The sequence below is a fragment of the Drosophila nasuta genome, chromosome 2L, assembly GCF_023558535.2.
Source record: "Drosophila nasuta strain 15112-1781.00 chromosome 2L, ASM2355853v1, whole genome shotgun sequence".
Classification (NCBI taxonomy): Eukaryota; Metazoa; Arthropoda; class Insecta; order Diptera; family Drosophilidae; genus Drosophila; species Drosophila nasuta.
The window spans coordinates 19,871,291-19,891,623 of record NC_083455.1 but is presented as its reverse complement, the minus strand read 5'-3'; the positions used below and the strand labels follow the sequence as shown (position 1 = coordinate 19,891,623).

General features: G+C 37.7%; 1 protein-coding gene across 4 annotated transcripts in view; it reads left to right on the top strand.

Moving 5' to 3' along the window:
- Window positions 1-17,281, top strand: part of LOC132786722 (leucine-rich repeat-containing protein 15) — a 63,438-nt gene extending 46,157 nt beyond the window's left edge. For all 4 annotated transcript variants that reach the window (XM_060793351.1, XM_060793358.1, XM_060793343.1 and 1 more), the window contains exons 2-4: window positions 11,684-12,730; window positions 12,788-13,149; window positions 17,156-17,281. In XM_060793351.1, the coding sequence (XP_060649334.1) occupies window positions 11,721-12,730; window positions 12,788-13,149; window positions 17,156-17,211 (1,428 nt within the window). In that variant the 5' untranslated portion in view covers window positions 11,684-11,720 and the 3' untranslated portion in view covers window positions 17,212-17,281. The remainder of the gene's footprint in view (window positions 1-11,683; window positions 12,731-12,787; window positions 13,150-17,155) is intronic.
- Window positions 17,282-20,333: the final 3,052 nt, after the last annotated feature.

The following is a 20,333-nucleotide window of genomic DNA, read 5'->3' as shown; positions in this document are numbered from 1 at the left end:
TTGTACTACAAGGCTACAACGCTCTGCTTATTATAATTTCCTCTCTTTTGTGCATTAGTCGCATCGCCCATTCCATTCCTTTCCATTCAATTCCACCCACTGTGCACAGTGGGTTAAATGGCTAAATGCCATTTCGCTGTAAGCGTCTGTTTTTTATGTCTTATGTCTTTCTTTATGCTTATTACAATTTATAAGTGCAGTTGTTTGTTGCTATTTCACCGAATGCATTTACCACTCTCCATCTCCCCCATTTGACTTAAGGGAAAGCAATGTGAAAAAACAACGGAAAACGGAACACGGAAAAACAAATACCAGATAAGTCGTTTAATTTTCTAACAAGATTTCGCGGTATTTTTGTAACAAATTCATGAAAACTCCCCCGGCACGTGCTACGCTAATAAGCCCAACCAACAACCAAAAAAAAGAATCTCCTTCATCAAATTTGATACAGAAATTACCCCAAAAATGCCAAGAATGTTTGTGTTTCTTACAAATCTCATCTTTCCATGGGGTTTCAGTTTCATTTGGCGTAGGATGACTTTGATTTGTTTGCTTATCTTTTAAAATTGTACTTCTCGCGCGCTGTCTTTATTTGCAGTTCTCATCGGAATGTTGCCGACTACTAAATACACTTAAGAGAAAGTGGCTTTTGAATATTAATACATTTTTATTCAAATGAACTTAAATTCGCATATTAAAAAGTAACCATGTTAAGCTATGCAATTCAACAAATAAAATTACTACGTTTATGAAATAAAAGCATAAAACAAACAAAATTAATAAGAATTGTCAGTTGTTAAACGTTTTTTTAATTATATTGTATATCATGTATTATGTATACATTAAGAAAATAACAAAATGAACAATACCAGTACCAATTTATCAAAAAGGAAGGGGATATCTTGGCAGGGGAAGATTGCCCTTGTATATTCAAGTATACAAATAAATGTTGCCTATATCTTAGGCGCATAAATATATAATAGCTTAACATTCATTTTTCCCATAACTCCGCCAGCTCGCTTATGATATGACAAGGAAATATATCTTTGTAATAAGAATAGTCAGAACTATCGATAATTAGTCAAGGATTTTTAAGATTTTATAAAAAATATTTCGAGTGCACTTTTTTAAGGGGTATGCATAGGAAATTGGTAAATCCGAAAATTCACTGCATCTCGGCCATTTTAAGGACGATCGGTATGTCCTTTGACACAAGGATAGGTCTAATAAATAGAAACTGATTAATATACTAAAAAGACCGAATGACCTTCAAACACCCAAGTTACAAGAACTTTTTCGTATAAAGATAATAGCATATATCTTGGTCGTATCCTGCCTGATCCTTGCGAGTCCTGTGTCAAACGCAACATCTTGATAAGACCCTTCATCATTCCAAAGAACATTGAAATCGTTCTTTTAGTTTTTGAGTTATCCTGAATTTTGCAACATTTTCCTTTTCCGCTTTAGCCGCGGACCAAAAAATTTCAAGTGTTGGACTCTTAGATGACCCCATATTATTGTGATGCAAGTCGATGGAGCTGATCCTTGCGATTCTACCAATGTGTCCTTTGAAAATGCCGTAATGTATGGCCAAGATATACCTTATTTTCAAAAAAGAACCTGCGCTTTCAAGCCTCGGTTAATTCCTTAAGAAAATTGTCAGGATATATCTTTTGCATAGCGGATGCCTTGGTTTTCGAGAAGTTTTATTGAATGAACATTTAAAGAACGGGAGTGAAGCCAAAATCGATTTTATGAATTTAATTAAACTCATTACCTTATTTAACCCACTTTAAATACTTTCCGTACTCACCCCGTACTGTTAATAGCTGATTTAAAGTTTCAAATAATAATAACATTGTTTACTTTTTTGCTGATTGTTTATTGTGTACATATCAATAGTTATGATAATAATACAATATGCTAAAGGCTTACATAAACAGAAGCTTAAAGTTGAAATAAGAAATATAAGTTTGCTTAAAGTATTTGCATTCCTCTGTATTTCTTAAAATTTGCGAACAAACAAATTGCTGCAGCTTTAGTTGCAATAGAAAGTGAACAACATTTGTATGGAAGCTTGTGAAAAGTGCAATTTGGTTTCCACGTGGCTGTCGTAAATTCATTAAACTAGTTGTTAAGCATGAGCATGAGTACAGCTGTCAATTTGAAGTACTAGATAAATAGCGCGCCACATTCTGATAGATAATGCAATGAGAGATATAGAAATGTTGACATTGTATTGTTGTTAGCAATGTCTGCTGTCTGGCCCAATGTTTGTTGTGGGCTACATGAGAACACGAACACGAATACGAACACGATTGTGACAGTCTGCAAATCAGTCAAATAATAGAGATATGCAGTTGATGAGCTTTCTATAAATGTATCTATCCTCTACTTACTTAGTTTAGGCTGGCAACAAAGTTGCCGTCACACAGCTTTGAAGTCGACCGGCCACAGAGCCATTCCATTAGCTACTCATGAGTATATTCACACTCTCCAATAGTCACTTGTACAGAAGCAGCCCCCACAAACACACAAAAACACAAAACGAGCTGTTTCCTAAGAAAGAGAATCGCAGATTCACAATAACAATGCGGCAAGCTTTAAAGTCTCAGTCTCCGTCTCAGTCTCAGTTGCAGTTGATTCTTTTATTGATCGTTAAACATGATTTAGGCCTGACAATAAGACATTGTTAAGTTCGAAGCGAGTCATAAACTCTTCGAACTCTTGTGGTTTTGCTGTCGGTTTTTTAGCCACATTACCTTGCCAACAATTTGCAGTTCAAACTTAACAATTTGCTTACGGTTGCCTCTGTTGCCGACAAAAGCTGAACTGACACCAGCTACCGTTTGGTTTTCACCTCAAAAAAAAAGTAACATGCATCGTTCTGAAATTACATTTTGTATTTGTACTTATACCCTGTTAAACATTGCGAGTAAATACCGCTTATTTTATATATATTTTTATTTATGAACCATTTCAAACCAGTATTTGATTATTTTCTACGCACTGTCGCCATCTAGCGTTTATTTCTTGCAACACTCTCGCCTCAGGCTTCACACGTTTTAGATCAACGCAGATCTGAGCTAAATTTGCTGATATTACGCACCAGTCACTAATCATACGATAAGCTATGTATTTTTATTTTTTGCTGAAAGGGTATTTACTCTTTGGCAACTCTCGTTCCTTTTATTTCTTGTTATATTTCTGTTGTGTTGCACGCCTAAATGTCTTCTAAGTGGCGTAAATTTTAAATTGTTGCCTCAAGGCGCGTCGCTTATTGCTGTTTGCTGTCTGTGTTTTTTGTGCTCTCGTTTTTCGACTGCAACATTTTGATTCGTACAAGCAAAGTGGTCAAGATTTTATGGATTAGTTTCAGACATTGCATTCACATAGGGATTTATGCATAATTTGATATGCAAATTATAAAAAAGGATACATATATACTTATACGTATAAAATGAACATGTTTTTGCTGATTCTTTTCTGCTAAGAATTTGGGAAAGAAAAATGTTACTCATTCACGCAGACAAATTCATCATTTTGCAATCCTCAACATTATAATCAATTTCAGCATATTTTATGTTGAACAATATTAAAAATAAAGCATTATTGCAAAAGGTATTCAGTCTCAAGCACTGCAAACTTGTTAGACAATTTGATTGATTGTTGTCTATAGTACAAAGCGAATAAAGCAACTAAGTACAAATAAAATTAGCAGTAGTTCAAGTACTCCGCAACGTCTGTCACAAGTTTTCGCATCCACCATAAATTGGCAGTCGACAGCAATCGCTATCAACGCGCACAGCTGTCAAAGCGACGCATCAAATAAATGACACTGAAAGTCAAAAATTTTTGTCACGCAGCCTTCGACAGACGTAATCAGTTCCGCTTACGCAAGTCACACAAGTCGAAGAGCTACAAAAGCTTCAACTGAGAACTAGAGACGATAGGCAATAGACGTATAGATGGTTTTACTTTATGATGATGGTCATGTGGAGTCTGAAGGCTGAGGCTGAAGTCTGGAGGCTGATGATGATGACAGTCGAACGAAGAGAAATTTTTTTTTTTGGGGGGGGGGGAGTGTGTCACGCGTGTGATTGACAAGGATTTATGATTGTTGTGCAAATGTTTTTAGTGAGTTTCAAAATTTTAATATCATCGGGGCTTCAAGTGCGACGACCTGCTTAGATCACTTGAAAAGCCAGGCAAACAAACATTCAATGAAATGCTGATGCTGATGCTGTATGTAAAGTACATATTACACACTCAGTTCAGTCACCTCAGTCCTACAGACAGACAGACAGAAAGACAGACAGTTGTGGCCAAACACTCGTGGCCACCCATCTGTGCAAACATTCGCTGCAAATTTTTCTATGCGCATTGCATTTCATCTCTAAGTCGAGATATGGGCGACTAGCAGGAGGACAAGTCCCTTTCAAGTTGAATGTGTGTGTGTGTGTGTTTGTGTGCATGTGTGTGCATGAATATTCATGCCTTGTTTATGCATATTTACGTGTCAAGTGAATTCGTTCTCCTTCTCTTTCTTCTTAGCACGCTCTTTGTCTCGCGCTCTCTCTCTCTCTCTCTCTCTCGCCATCTCGCTTTGCCACACTTGCAGCTTATCTATGTGCTACTTGCATCCTGTCGTATGAGCAATGTTGTTTCCCCAGTAATTCTGATCCTTCTCGTCTCGTCTCGTCTCGTTTCGTCGCATTTCAAGTTTGTTTGCCTTGGCAAATGTGACGGCGTCGGGCGCTGTGTGAAAATTTTTTGTTTATGCTCACATTTCATTTAAACGTGAGTTTGTTTGTTTGCCAATTTGAAGTGCTATAATGGTGTTGGAGGTGGGAGGCTGGGAACTGGAAACTGAAAACTGGGCAAAGTACGCCCGCCAGGGTGCCAACGAGATGATGCAGCAGACTTCGATTGCAGTTTGTGCTGTGCCAGCAAAAAATGGTTGTATACAAAAAAAAAAAACGAAAAAGAAAAACGAAATAAAAATGGGGTCTATCTCTGTGTGGGCAATGGCCCTTGATTAGAGTGCTTAAAGCTGAAAATGTTAAGCGAATTTGCTTAACAATTCTATTTAATTTTATTTACTCAAAGGCAGCTAAATTGCAGTCATTTTGTAGTCCATTAAATTCAATAAAAAAGTGTGTGTTTGTGTATCGTGATAGTGTTGATAGCAAACAAAGACAGGCCACATTGTGTGTGGATAATTGAACTGAACTAAGGCTAAAAGAAATGGCCAACAAACATTAACAACATCTACAACAACAACAGCAACAATCAGAACAACTAATTAAATGCTACAACCCCCGCGAAGTCAAAGTTTGTGAACTCGTTTTCATTACGAGTTAATTTGAATGTAAATGAACACAGAGCCATGAGGGATGGAGGAGACACAACAACACAGACCAGAGAGTCAGAGGAGGAGAGGAGAGTAGAGTAGATAAAATGTTTTTGGCTAATGTTTCAATTAAGTAGACAGTCAAAAATTTAATTTTCTTTCATTTGGCAAGCAATGTGGAAATGAAAATTGTTCGCTCTCCGCTCAACTGAAAAGTGCCACCCAAGCTGAACCCCACGAGACAACAACAACAACAACGACAACAACTCAACTCTGACTTTGCGAAAGAAGAACAAAGTTGGCAATTGAGCTTGAGAGATTGGTTCTACATCGGTTGTCCTGGGTGATGTTCACAAGGAATTTCAATGTTCCACTCATAATTTCATGTAATTTCCATTAATTGTATAAAATTAATGCCGTTGGCTTAGCGAGCAAGCGAGTTGAAAGCTTTGCTGCTCAGTAGCCATTTTCATGATTTTCTACGCACTTTTGCCATAGCTGCAAGTGCAGCCAAATGACTAAAGAAGCAACCAACAACCAGCAACCACAACTACATCAACAACATCGCCATCGATGGCGATGGCGAACAGCAGCAAACTGTCTATGCTAATTTTGGACCTCTGATGACTAGCCGGCTACTGGCTACTGGCTACTACTCCAGCTACCTTTTGTTTCAAGGCGACGGGCAACGGTGACTGGCCGTAAAAAACACAAAAAAACAACAAAGGAGAAGAAAAAAAAAACTTAAGCACGTTTTGGACACGATCATGATCGCGGTATCCAAATCCTACCGCGCACTTTTTGAAAAAACACCACTCAGGGGCATTTTCTAGCTTATGCCTTCGCCTAGCTTCAGCTCCTACTACATTGTTGATCTGTTGCTGCTGCTGTTGCTGTTGCTCGTCTGTAACAAAAGGCGGTGGTATGCAAAAATTTACTGTTGAAGGCTTCGGTCACGCCCCTGCTTCATGGTAGTCGACTTCAATTCACAAGGAGTAGCAGCAAAGCAATTGCAGTTGAGTATTCAGGCCTTAGAAACGACAAAGAAAGAAATTGTAGATAAAAACTGAATAAGTAATTAGAGATGGAACGAGTCCAAGAAGAAAATTAAACAAGTAAGAAAGCTACAGTTGACTAAATGAAGGCAACAACAGTGCGGTATTCATTTTCAAATACAAAATACTAAAAATATACGAATTGATATATTTGGTATATTGCAAAATATACCGTAGAGTGTAAAATATACCAGATTGTCAACCGAAGCAACTAAGACCCATAGTAAGTGGGCGTTTTTGCCCACACAAAAGTATTTCTTATATAATTTCTATAATTTGTTTCCGATCGCAAGCAAATTTTTTGAAACAAACTTGTTCAGCGTACAAACATAACAAGTGCTGTCAAAAAAAATTATAAAATTATTATTATTTCACAGATGCTCCTTTCTTCTGCATATTACATAGTACATTTTCTAGAGCCGCAAAGATATAATATCATTCTATCCTTCTACCTATAGGTAGCGGGTAAATCGAGATTAAATCGAGACTTAAATCTTCAATAATGTTGAAAAAGAAGGTAAAATCTTACATCAAGATCAAAATGCTACAACAAATAATAATACAAAATTGAATAACGTACATATGTACATATGTATATTGTGTCCACAATTGTCAAGAAAGTTTCAGGTAATCCCTTTTACGAATACAATATATTTATATTTATACCCTGCATTATGCGCAGCCTCAAATATACCGCTCTAATGAGCAATTAAAAGAATACTTTACACACACACTTGCGTACGTACGCCATCATATGTATGCTTATTGCGCGGCCTCGCACACGCACTAACAACTAGTATGCAAAAATGTTCTGATTAACCTTACTTATTAGCAGCGTCAGCTAAGCTAAATGGCAGCACTGGCAGTCAAATGGCAGTACTGCACTTTGGTGCGAAACCCGATTTGCACGCAAAACGACCAAAATTGGAGGCATGTTCGTCGTTTTCACTCACTGTGCAAGCTCTCGGCATATCGCTCGCTCGCTCACCTCACTCGCTCTATCTCGCTCTTTCAATTTCGATATTTCCATACAAATTTGCCTTCTTTTCTGTTGTTACGCTAATAATGTCAAATGCTTTCTTAGTACAAAGCGCTTCTCTGAGAGAGCTTACATTAAAAAGCTTTCTCTGCGAACTTTCTACCTATGATCCGCTGTTACTGCATATTTGTGACAAATTCGTGGTGGACAACAACAACAATTCGTAAGTCCGCATTTCGCATTGCAGTTTTTGAGCTTGACTTCTGCATGCTGTCTGTTGATAATTACACAGCTTGTCTTAGGTTAAACGTAAGCTTAGTTGAGTTAAAATTTGTGGAATATTTATTGTTTTAATGAGAATTGAAATAAAGTTGATATGCAAAATAGTTTGGTATTTAATGATACTCTAAATATAATATTCAAATGATGATACAAATTTAACAAAATTGTGTTTTTTAAACATTTTGTTAAACTTACTCAAAATAAGGTGAATTTTTCTTGGTAATTAGAATATTTGGACTTCATTTTTTTTTAATTTTATATTAGAAATATAATTTTTTTTTAATTTAAATTTTTATTTGGAATATTAGAAATACGAAAACATATTAATTTTAAGAAATGAGCTATGCTTTCTTTGTTAGTAATAACTTCAGCAAATATGAATACATATTCTTTATAGGTTTGGATAAATTTATAATACCTTTCAACCCATGGATAGCGGGTATAACAATGTTGCTTCAATACAATAGATGGTGTGTGCTAAGGTATTTGTTTCAGAGTTGAGGCTGTTCTCGATTACACTTGCGTCAATTCAATGAAATTTCCTGCTGTGTTGAAGTTCTTTTCTCAGTTCCATTTTTGGTTTCTTGTCGCTAAAGTTGGCTTGGCAAATAACAACAAGAAAATAGCAACACGTGTCCGTTTTAATTAAAATAAATAAATAGGCGGCAGCACAGAAATAAGTAAGTAAGTATAGATGGAGTTGCTTGCAGGAAAAACGCACATTTTCGGGAATGGGCGTTGCCCGCGTTCATGTTGCCATTACCATTACCATTACCATTTCCTCCGTTTCCGTTTATGTTTCTGTTTCCATTTGCATTTGTTTTCAAAAGCAAACGTCAAAAATTGTTCGTACTATTAAATTTCATGCGTCTATTTGATTTGCCACTGAAGTGAGTTCGTGAGACGCACTGAGGGTGACGCACTTGCCTCAAGGCAAAGGGTTTGGCTGCCTCTTTTTCTGCTCCTCCCCCCTTCGTTGGTTGCGTGGGCGCTGCAGGCAGTGTAATATTTTTTGGCTGCCTTGTATTATTTTTCTTATAAAACGTGCGTATTCGAATTTGAGGCGAATTATTATTTGTATGCGGGGGAACAACTTGCCGAGTATTAGCTCAACTGCAAAACGTTTCTTGGAAAACCATTGCAGAACAACTTAATTTCTGTTTTCTCGTTGTATTTTTGGTAGGTTGAGCTACCAATTTGCATGCGGCGTATAATTTATAATAAATAAATCAAATGAAAAACGCATAAAAAGAAGACCACCAACCCCATTGCTTTCTGGCTTTCCATTCTCCCCATTAGATGGCCCCAGACATTCTTTGCTCTCGCTCAGTGTATGAGTGAGTTATTAGCTTGGGCCGAGGAGGCCGAGAACGAGGCCAGACCAAGTCAAGACAGACGAAAGCAAACCAGGGCAGAGCAGAGCGTTTCCCTTTTGTGAATCGCAGCCCTTTGTCTGGCCAGGATTATGACCATTTATTTGCCTGTCATGTTGTGCGGCAGTCTTACAAAATTATTTACCATTCGAGGTACTACATAGCTTGCGGTCCGTTTACCTAGTCGAAAGTCTAGGCAAAAGTTTTAGCATAAGACGATTTGGCGTGCCACTGAAAGAAATCAAAATCAATGTGGCTTCCAGTTGCTTTTGTTGCCCCCGTTTTATAAAGTTTTGAGCCTATTGAATGTGGATTAGATTTGGCATCATTTACTTACCGCAAAACTTTTCATCCAAGTCCACAGCGACTTGACTTTTGGCCATTTTTCCAACAACGATTAGATTAAAAGTTGTTCAAGAAGTTAATTAAGCGTAATTTGGCAAGCCAAACATCCTGTTTCTGTCTACTATTTTGATTGCGAATATCCAATCCATCGCAACAAATGGAAACCAATCAAAATTAATGCTCTCGATGCTGCCAGACAAAGTTCTCTCTCTCTCTCTCTCTCTCTCTTATAGTTTTATGTTGTTGCTGGCCATTGGCAAGCCATAATAATAATTTATGTTGTGTTGTTGAGAAGATCTGCAAACGATATATGCATGAGTATGAGTTGAAGTTGAAGTTGGAGTCAGAGTCTGAGTATGGCGGCCAAGCTTTTATATAAATGCGCATTTTTGATTGATTCAATCAAAACGAAGAAAACCCAACAACGGGCGACGATCACTCAAAGTATCTGTATGTACATGAGTGCATGTTCAGTGGAGAGGCATCGAACATCGAGCATCAAGTTTTCTGCATGCCTGTCACGTAATTTATTGATTTAGCTCTTGGGAATACGAAACGTCGGATCGCAGCGCAGCGCAGCACCAAAAGCAAATCGTGAAAAATGAAATGTTTGCCACCGCAGTGCCTTTAGTGCCAACGGCATGGGATGGGGACGAACATGAAGAGACGGAAGGCAAAGATACTAAAAGAGTGAGTGAGAGAGAGAGAGGCTGAAAGTGCCCCGAATTGAGACTGGCTAGCTGATTGGTTCATGTCGAAGTCGATGTCGATGTCGATGTGATCATATGGCTGGCGGCTGCAAATTCAAATGCATTGGCCACATCTGTGAATGCAACTGCGTAAAGGAGGCGAAGCCATTTACGCATGTACACATTAAACGATACGATATACCCAGCATCTCGAGTGTAGCTCCATCTTGTACCTCAACTTCAACTTCAACTTCGACTGCAACTTCCAACTTCCAACTGGATAGTCAGCCAGCGATCATCGATCAACAGACGCGAATGCAGATAATGGCCGACTTGCCATTTTGCATTTTTGCATTTGTAATGAAAAAGAAAACCAGAATAAAATGTAATTTCTTGTTGCTGTACATGAGAAATTCAAGCAGACAGACGGACAGACAGATGGTCAGATGGACAGACAGATCAGGTCGATCAACAGCAAAAGATGTTCAACTAAGCCGACAACTTGCATCAAAATAAATTGCAGGCGCATTGAACTTCAGCTGTTGCACAGTGGGACACATTTAAATTTAAGAGCTGTTTTGTCATAAATCAATCAGCGAATAAATATATATAGCATGCGTAATTTATCACAGCATAAATCATCACATAAGTATAAAATATAGTGCAAGAAAACTTACCTTTTAATTGGTGTCATTCGTGTTACATAAATAACAAATATTATAAAAATATTCGAATTTTGTAAACTTGAAAAACAATGTTCAATAAATATTATATAATTACATAAGTATAATATATATAGCTAAATTCATGTCATTCAAAAGGAAATAGTAAACTATAAAATCAAGTTAATTCTTGACAAAGAATGCTAATAAAAATAAGTACTCTGAAATATAAATTGACAAATATGTACGTATACTAAATATAACATTGGTTATCAATATATGTACGTATTGATTCTTAGACGGCAATGAATAAAAATACTTATGTTCAAATAAACTTAACTCAAAATAAGACAAGACTATTAAATAAATATTAATAATAATTCTTGGCAAATAATAAATAACTTTAAATAATACTAACTTTTGTAAATAAGTAAAGAAAAAGGTGTGGTAATATTTTCCACCACAAGTTTACACATCAAGTGTAAACGGATAGAAATATATATATTGATAAGCATATACAATAAATTAAACAATATACTATCGCAAGATAGTTTATAAATAAAAACATATACAGATAAGCATAAATAAATAAAAATACTAAAACTGCGATCTCTTCTCGAAATTGAATCTCGCTTATCGTTGAGGCTGCTTCTTAGGCTTCATCACGAGTTTAAAGCTTAACAGGCTATTAAATGCAGACATTAGGGAGTGTAGACACAGGTAAGCGGTTGGCCGAATCTGAGGTAGCCAGCTACCTGGGTAGAAAGATGCAGCCGAACACGATGATGCTCTTACATTGCCTATCAATTTTTGCGTTTAATCTTTAGCCCATTATAAGCACTTCCAATGAAACTGAATTGCATTTCTTTACCTGTGCTGTGAAACAGCTGTTTGTCGTATTTGCTAATCGATGTTCGATGCCTGTGTAATTCACTCTTGTTACAGCACTCAGCAGTCTAAGTGTGAGCATCATCAGCCAAGGATGTTGTTGCTGGTGTTTGTGTTGGCCAATCTTCTGCTGCTGTCTAGCAGCAACAGCCTGCAGGACAACGTCACTAGCATTAGTTCGGATGGAGCACCGGCATTGTATACGACCAAAGCGGGCTGCGAGGCATTGCTGAAGGGGAACAATGAGTGCGAGTGTAAGAATCAGCGGATCAAGTGCGGCATGGTTACGTTAAGCAGCTCAAATCAGCTTTATAGCATCAGCTGCAGCATTTTCGATGTGCGCGGCTTTGGCTATTTGCCGCCACTGAAGGCCGGTCGCATTGGACCGCTGAGCATCAACAATTGTGCCATACCCAATGAGCAGACCATTCGCCAAGCGCTGCTCAAGCTGGGCGTGAGCAACTACACTCAACTGGAGGTATCGAACTACTTTGAGACGCGTGACGAGCGCGATGAGCTACTGCAGCAGCATTTCACCAACTATCCGGGCCTCAAGAAACTATCGCTAATCGGTTTCAAAGCGACGTTGCCGGCCAACTTTTTTGGCAACGTCACAGATATCACAGACCTAACGCTCAAGGGTCGCAGCGATTTGCCAGGCACACTCTTGCATCCTCTTGTGCATCTGAATCGCCTCTCGATTGTTGTGCGCAACATGGCAAATGTGGCAAGTGAAATCTTTGCCAAGCAAACTGAATTACTGCAACTCTCGCTCGACTGTTCGCTGAAGAACAGCAGCGTGGACATGTCGTTGCTTAGCTCTCAGGAGCTGTGGCACATGACCAAGTTGCGTGGCTTTGAGTTGCATAACTGCGGTGACAATGTGCCCGCTGAGTTGTTCTGGAAGTCGGAGAATCTCTCATACATTGGCATACGCAGTAACATCAGCTATCTGGGCAGGGATTTCCTGAAGGCGCAAAAGCAATTGCTGGTGCTGCACTTGGAACGCAACAACATTGCCCGGCTGCCAGACGAACTGTTTCATCACTCGCCGCTGCTGCTGGAGATTCATCTGGCCCACAACAATCTGGATCGCATTCAAGGGTAAGCATCAAATTTGTGAATTCCCCACACATCTCTTAAGCATGTTCTACTTTGCAGTGGACTCTTCGATAAGCTCAATAATCTCCAAATACTGAACCTGGAGCATAATCCAATCACAACCGTTGCGTTCAACGCCTTTGCTGCGGTGTCCACGGCTCGCATCTACATCGGACATCTGTTCAAGCAACTGAATACCGCGGATTGGGCGCGTGCCACAAATGCCACGCTCTGCGAGGAGGAATATGTCAACGGTGTGTGTCGCTATTGCAAGCGCGATGAGTTCCTCGATCACTTCTCGGACAAGGAGACGTGCAACAAGCGCAATGATCCCGGCAAACTGATCGAGGTGCTGACTCGCAAAGTATTTGAAAATCGCCTCAAGTTCTCGCCCAGCTATCAGGCCAAATTGATGGACGACAGTAAGTAGAGAAATACGAGCTAAGCATTTGAAGCATTTCATTACAATAGCGCAAACACACAACTGACAACAAGCGAAACAATATTAATATTTGTGCTTATCTTTTAAAATCGATAACAACGTTTCGCTCATATTTCACAATATTAAATTTGGCATTTGAGTCGTCCTCCCCCCTCTGAAGTTGTCCATTCAGTTTTGCGCCTCCCCTCATGGCAAATGAAAATGAAATAAAAGGCAGCAGATATACAAACAATATTAATATTTGTTGCTTCCTTTCAACACCAGCGATAAGAAACCAAAGAGAAAGTAATGTCTTAAAAGGGCAGGGGTTGGGAATGCTGCAAGTCAACATCATATTTTTATATATAAATCATGAACAAAAACAATTTATCTTTTGATTTGTAGCAAGGGATGCTGCGCATAAGCAAAAGCAAAAAAAAACGAAGAAAACAATTTTCCTCCTGTTCATCTGTTACTGTTCTGTTCTTTTCGGTTTGTGTTAAGGGAAACGAGCGCAACATGTCAAATGTAATAAGGTCTACATTTCTTTTATGAGCGCAAAAGATTGTAAGTGAAAGTTGGAGGCAGCTAAGCAATCGATTTAAATTCAGATTACTATCATTTGTAATACAGCAACAGCTGTAAAAACTCTTCTCGCTTTTATTATTATGTAAAGACGCATTTGACATTTGTTAACATGACCATAAAATCGTTTTATCAAATAGGATAACACATATGAGAATTACTCAAATTGAGCTTATAAAAGTTAAGTATTCTTCGGGATTTATTTGTTGAACTTTACCCTTTTGGTCAATACTTAGCAATATCTTGCATGCTGTCAAACGCATTGACACTTTCGCGTAACATACGAAAAGCTATCGAACATATGTTTGTTTGTCTGTGCAATAAAAGTATCTTTAAAGTCAACGCTTGAGTCACATTTGGCTGCGCATTAATGCATGCTATAACTCATGGACTCAACATGAACGCTTTCAGTTTGGCGACGGCGCCCTTATCTTAATTTGCTGATTGAGGTGCCACTAATGAAACGCACGACAAACTGACGCCGCCAAATGTGCAGCACAAAAACAGGGCAAACCTCATGTCAGACATTGGAAATGCATCTCTTGAATTTGCAGAAATGTCTAACTTCGATAAGCTGCAATGGAAGTGACAACAATTCGAGCTAAAATTGTATTAGAAGCATTTGAGGATGACAAAATATATGAAAATATTATTTCAATTTTCGAATGCGGGAAATATAACAAGTAAGGAAACTGCAGTCGAGTGTGCTCGACTGTGTGATACCCGCTAGCGATTTTTTTATGAAAGCAAAAAGAGCGGTATTCATTTTGAACTATATATACTTAAAAAAAAAAAATTAAAATATACCAAATTCTATGATTGGTATATTGATATAGTACAGTCAAAATTTTCCATATCGTGCAAAATTTACCAGATTGTCAAGATGTTCAAGAATATATATTCTTTATATCGTCAGAGATGCTTCCTTTTGTCTCTTACATATAACACCGTTTTACGTTATGGGTAGTGGGTATAAAAATACACAAAATTAAAGTATTTTGGTAGTACAACAATATTCTAAAATGTTTCTTCCAGACAGTCAGAAATACTAGCTCACAATTTGCAGGCATTGCTCTCTTCTTTGTGGGCCGCTTAAGCTACTTTAATTTTATCCGAATAGCCTCAACTCCAACCTGACACAATCTGTGGCACAAAACAATGCCAACATACATACATACTACAAACATATTCGTAGACTGCGACGCACGACGCGCGCTTCACCAAGTGCTGTGCAACACGTTTGTATGTATGTATTTTGACTGTTTGTAGTTGGGGGCATGTGGCAGATTCATTTCAAAGCAATACCAACTGACCGAACCGAACTGAACTGAACTGAACCGAACTGAGCTGAGCTGAACTGCGGCCTTATAAGCTGCGTTTATCGCTCTATAGCTGAAAGATGCCTAACCAACAACAGCAGCAGCAGCAGCAGCAGCAACAGCAACAACAACAGCGGCCAACGCAAGGCAGAAACAAACAAAACCAAAAACGAAATTTATGGTCATCAACGTTGATTTTGCATCGGACCACCGAATGGACAGTCAGTGGATATGTGTGGCTGTGAATCGGGTTGTCGGGTTGTGGATGTGGATGTGAGTGGATTCAGATTCAGAGTTGGCGGGTCCCGTGCTGAACTCGATGCTAGTCGGTGGCTGACTTGGCATTTGTAATGCCTAAATGCTTTAGCGAATTGATTTTTGGTGTAAACGATGTGCAATTTTAATGGATTGTGCTGCCAGATAAGCCAACTCATGCTCAACTCTCTCAACCAGGCTTCAACTTGGAATTGGCCGCCACTTCGGCCATCCCGAATTTCGTGTCGTTTAATTGAATTTGTTTTGATTAGTTGTATCTCTGTGCCTATGGCCTGTAGATGGAGAGCATTTTGCAAATGCAACTTAAAGTGTCTGGCATGCAAATTGACAGTAAAGGAATTTTAAAGTCTACCTCTGACACGATAATGTTTCTACATAGTCCACATACTCCATGCAGGAGTACTTGACGTTCAGGAGGCGTATGTACATACATATATCATCATCATTATCATCATCATCATCGTGATGGTTTTGAACCTTTTTTTTCATCCTGCGGCTGCTTGTCGACAAATTGACATTGTTCATATTCATAACATGGCAGCGGAAAATGCAAAACCAGGAAGTCTCACAAAAAATGTCAATTTAAATATTTACAATTTTCGTTTCTTTTTTTTTTGTGCTTGTCTATAACAAGACACAAGAGGAAGCAGCGCTAATTTGCGAAAAACCAAAAAGTGTGCGAAATACAAATTGCGAACATTTTTAACCCAACGGCAAAAGAGTTCTGGGCAAATGAGCTCGACTAAAAGATACGCAACAGCAAAGTTGTTAAAGACAAACTCAGTTAGTTTATATAATCCCACTTCCTACCCGTAAAGGGTATTCGAAATAAAAGGTACAAAACCTTTTTTAATTAATAAGTACCAAGAATTTCGCAAATATAAAATCCAACAAAAAATGAAAAGTAATATGAGCTTTTTTTCCACAGACAATAGAATGAAATATTTGCACAAAACAGGAATGCAATTTGAAGTATTCGAACCGTAGCCAGGATTAGCTCGGCAGTAAAAGTCAAGTGGCTCAGTCAATTAGGAATCGAGAAAATAAAACAATGGAAATGGATTTGTTTTGGCCTGCTGCAAGTTGAATGACAGCAGGCAATGCATTTAACTTGTTGATTTTGATAACGCACAAGTGTGGCACATTCTCCCATACAAAAAGCTATGCAATTTCTATTGTTTATGCGTAAAAGTCAATTTGTGAGCTAGCTCAAAATGGAGAAAGAGAGAGAGAGAGAGAAGCTGTGTATTTCAATTAGAATAAGATTGACAGCCCAAGTGTTAGGAAGGGTTTCTGCAGCAGCAGCAGCAGTTGAGCCATGAACTTGAACTGAACTACACAGAGGATCTGGCACTGGACGTTGGCGATAAGGTTAAGCGCCTACCCAAGACAACTGCATTTGGCTTGTGGTTTTACGAATTTAATTGAATTTAATTGATTTGGTTTCGTGCGAAGGGGCAAGCATGGGTTCCTCAACTCAGCTCAGCTCGAAACTGTGTGTGTGTGTGTATTTCCTTTTGGGGTTGGTTGCACCTTCAGACGTGGTGGACCTGCTGCACTTTAAAGTTGCCTGACTTCTTTTGCCCAACAGTGAAAAATTGCAGCTGTCAGCGTTGAACAAAAATATAATTTGTTGATATTGTGCAGAGGCTGGCAATGAGCTACATAAATCATGAAATACTTTACATGCTTCAACTGACAAGTTAGTTGTTGAATTCCGTGTGTGGAGAGAAAAATGAATGCGGTTACAAATTTCTAGCATTTTTTCACTTATTTCGCAACCGAATTCCGCAAGCTTATGTAACGTTTTCTTTTTCTATTTTACAGCTTTGGAAGAGACCAAATCGCTGAAGCAACGCGATGGAGAACAACAGCAACAATAACTAAATATTACTTCAAACTAAATTGTAAGACTAACAACAATTTTCATTAAACAATAAAAATCGATTCTAACAACAAAAGAAGAAGTGAACTCGATTATTTTATTTGCAGATACATAAACTACAGTAAAGAAATAAACACAAAGGCACATAACATTTGTTATGAGAGTATGGAACCAATATTTGCCAAAACGACTGCACATAAAATCACAATAAAATAAAACAAAACGGCAAAACGGACTATTAACGAAATAGAATTGGCTTAAACAAACAGTTTTGGGGATGGAATCGAATGGAAACAATCGCTGAAAGCTTTGCTTTAGTCTTTCTGCTGTGTTTACTCACTGATATTTTAGCACGCGATATCCTTTTTGACTTTAGTCGCTACTTTGCATTCAGAAAGCAGCCTGCTTTTTCATTTTTGTACCCTATAGTCGAATGTGCTAGGAAGGTATGTTGAGTCCTATGGTAAGACTTAAAACTATATCCATTTGCATGAATGGTGTGTTCTTAGTTTAGTATTCTTCACATTCAACTTAATATGAGTCTGTTTGGTAGTTTGTTTGCTGCTGCTAGCTGTCTTAGAGTCCATCAAAAGCTCTGACACATTAGCCATTGTTTACGCTCGTATGTTGGGGTCTTTGCCACGGATTTTGTTAGTAAACGTTCCACGTAAATGTTGCCAATGCCTTGTTCGCCCAAACAAAAGAATCGACCTGTGTAATAATAACAACATTTGTCGAAAGTGCATTAATAAATATGCATTTATCTACTTCGCAGTAGTAAATTCATAAAGTTTCCCTTCTATACTGAATTTCGAATAGTCTTCAGGCCATAACACAAACCAATCAACAACCAACATCGAAAACACATGAAATATGCAGGATTTATGTGACCAAATCGCCATTGAAATCACCCAAAAGCAAAGCAAACCATCACCTAAGCATCAAATTAGCATAAGCAATTAAAAATGCTTGAATGCATTTAATTAGTTCGTTGATTGTTGGTGCAAATATAACGAACATGTCAAAACTAATCAAAAATTCTATCGAAAAATACTTGACAGAAATTTAATTAAAATTATCGAGCCGTGGCAAAGCGAACAAATCAACAAAAGCATAGAAATATAAACAACAAATAAAAGAAAAACATTCCACACACACATATATATGTAGGTACATACAATTAATTAGTCGATTAATAAACAATTAGTTCAGTTGTTCATATTTAAAAAAAAATATTGTCCACACAATTTAAATGAACTCATATTGGCAAACAAATAACGCCCTTTTCGCCAACTAATGACGACTGTTCAACAGCCCCTCAAAAAAAATCAAACATGCCGTTAGCAGCTGCCAATCCCAAAATTTGATTCAAGATAACTGAAATTGAAACAGGCTTTAAGTGAGTGGGTGGAGTAGTAGCTGAAATAGCCACCGTCTGATCACTCCCAGAAAAAAACAAGTACGTTAGCTACAGTGGAGTGTGCTCTACTATGGGATACCCGCTACCCATTGTGGATAAAAGCAAAATAGTGCGGTATTAATTTCAAAATATACCAATTTAATATACTACAATACAAAAATACTAAAAATACTAAATGTTATATTTAGTATATTGATTAAGTAGTATATATAATATACAAAATATACCAAATTAATATATTACAATACAAAAATACAAAATATGCTAATATGCTAAATTTGGTATATTGAGTAACATATCAATATACCAAAGTATCATATCAATATACTAAATATACCATAATTCAAAATATACCATAGAGTGCCAAATATACCAGATTGTCAGCCGCATTAAGTAAGACGCAGCGAGGTGTTTTTCCCATACAAAAGTATTTTTTAAATAACTTCTACAATTTTTATTTGATTGCAAAAACATGGTTCCAGGAATCATATTCTACCCAATGGGTAAAGGGTATAAAAATAAGACTCTGCATTTGACTTCTGTTTGTTACCAACCAAAACCAAAAAAACAAAACTTGTTATTCAAGCCCTGAATCCAAGCATTGAATAATGATATTTAGCTATTTTATTATTGCTTAATCTCTGTCAAAATGGTTGATAAGTTGTTGGCAATTTTCAATGGAAATTAACATCTGTTTTCGCAAAGTTTATGTTAATTTTAACGGCAGAACCAGATAACTAGAGTCAATTCAAATAAAAATTAAGTGCGTTAATTGAAACATTAGAGTAATAAAAATGGAGCGACATTGTTTTCCCTAATTTACATGTAAATTAACTAGAATAGAATAGCGGAAATCTCGGAAAGAAAAACTAAAAGTCTTGGATTTGATGTCGAAAAGCTGTGAAGATGTCGAAGGACGAAGGACGAATGAATGAAGCCACCCTCTCGTATAAGGCAGACAAACAAACAGGCCATAAAGACGCAGCCATTAAGACGTTTTAATTCTTGATTTCGCACCCCACTGAGAGCTGACCCAGCCATGAACCTTCCTTCTCATTCTCCGTCTTCGTCTCGGACTCCAATCCCAATCCCATTTCCAGTTCACAGTTTGCGACCCACGCGCTGTCAATTTCTGTGCTTTATGCTTTGATGCACGCCAAATGTTTGTTGCTTTTCCTTCGTACTTTTAATGCTCTTTCTCAGAGTCTTAAGGATTTAGCTTGAAACTTGCCACAAATTTATAGGAAAAGAGCAGTGGAAACTAAATAATAAATCTGCTCATCTCAGACATCTATAAAGGAAGTAAACTTGTGAAATAATAAAAACTTACTTTATATTAATAACCTTTGCTAAAATATCAGCAGAGTACAGAGAAGTCAGTTTATCGTTTGCGCTACCATTGTTCATCTTATTTTATTTTTTTAATTTTGTCTCTCTTTTTTTTATGCCGTCGAGGCTCATTAGATTTGCAAACTGTTTTGAGGGCAGCGGTTCTGGCGGTCATTAATGTTATTAAGTCCTTGCCCTTGGCCCGCCGAGCACAAACCGAGCCATGCAATTGGATTAATAAATGCCATTACGAATAGACACTGACTGCAAATGCTTTATTTTTATTCCCGTATTATGGGAATATTTCTGGCAACAAAAAACGATGTTATGCTACATTTGATAGAATGTGTTGGTGGTTGTGGGAAGAATTA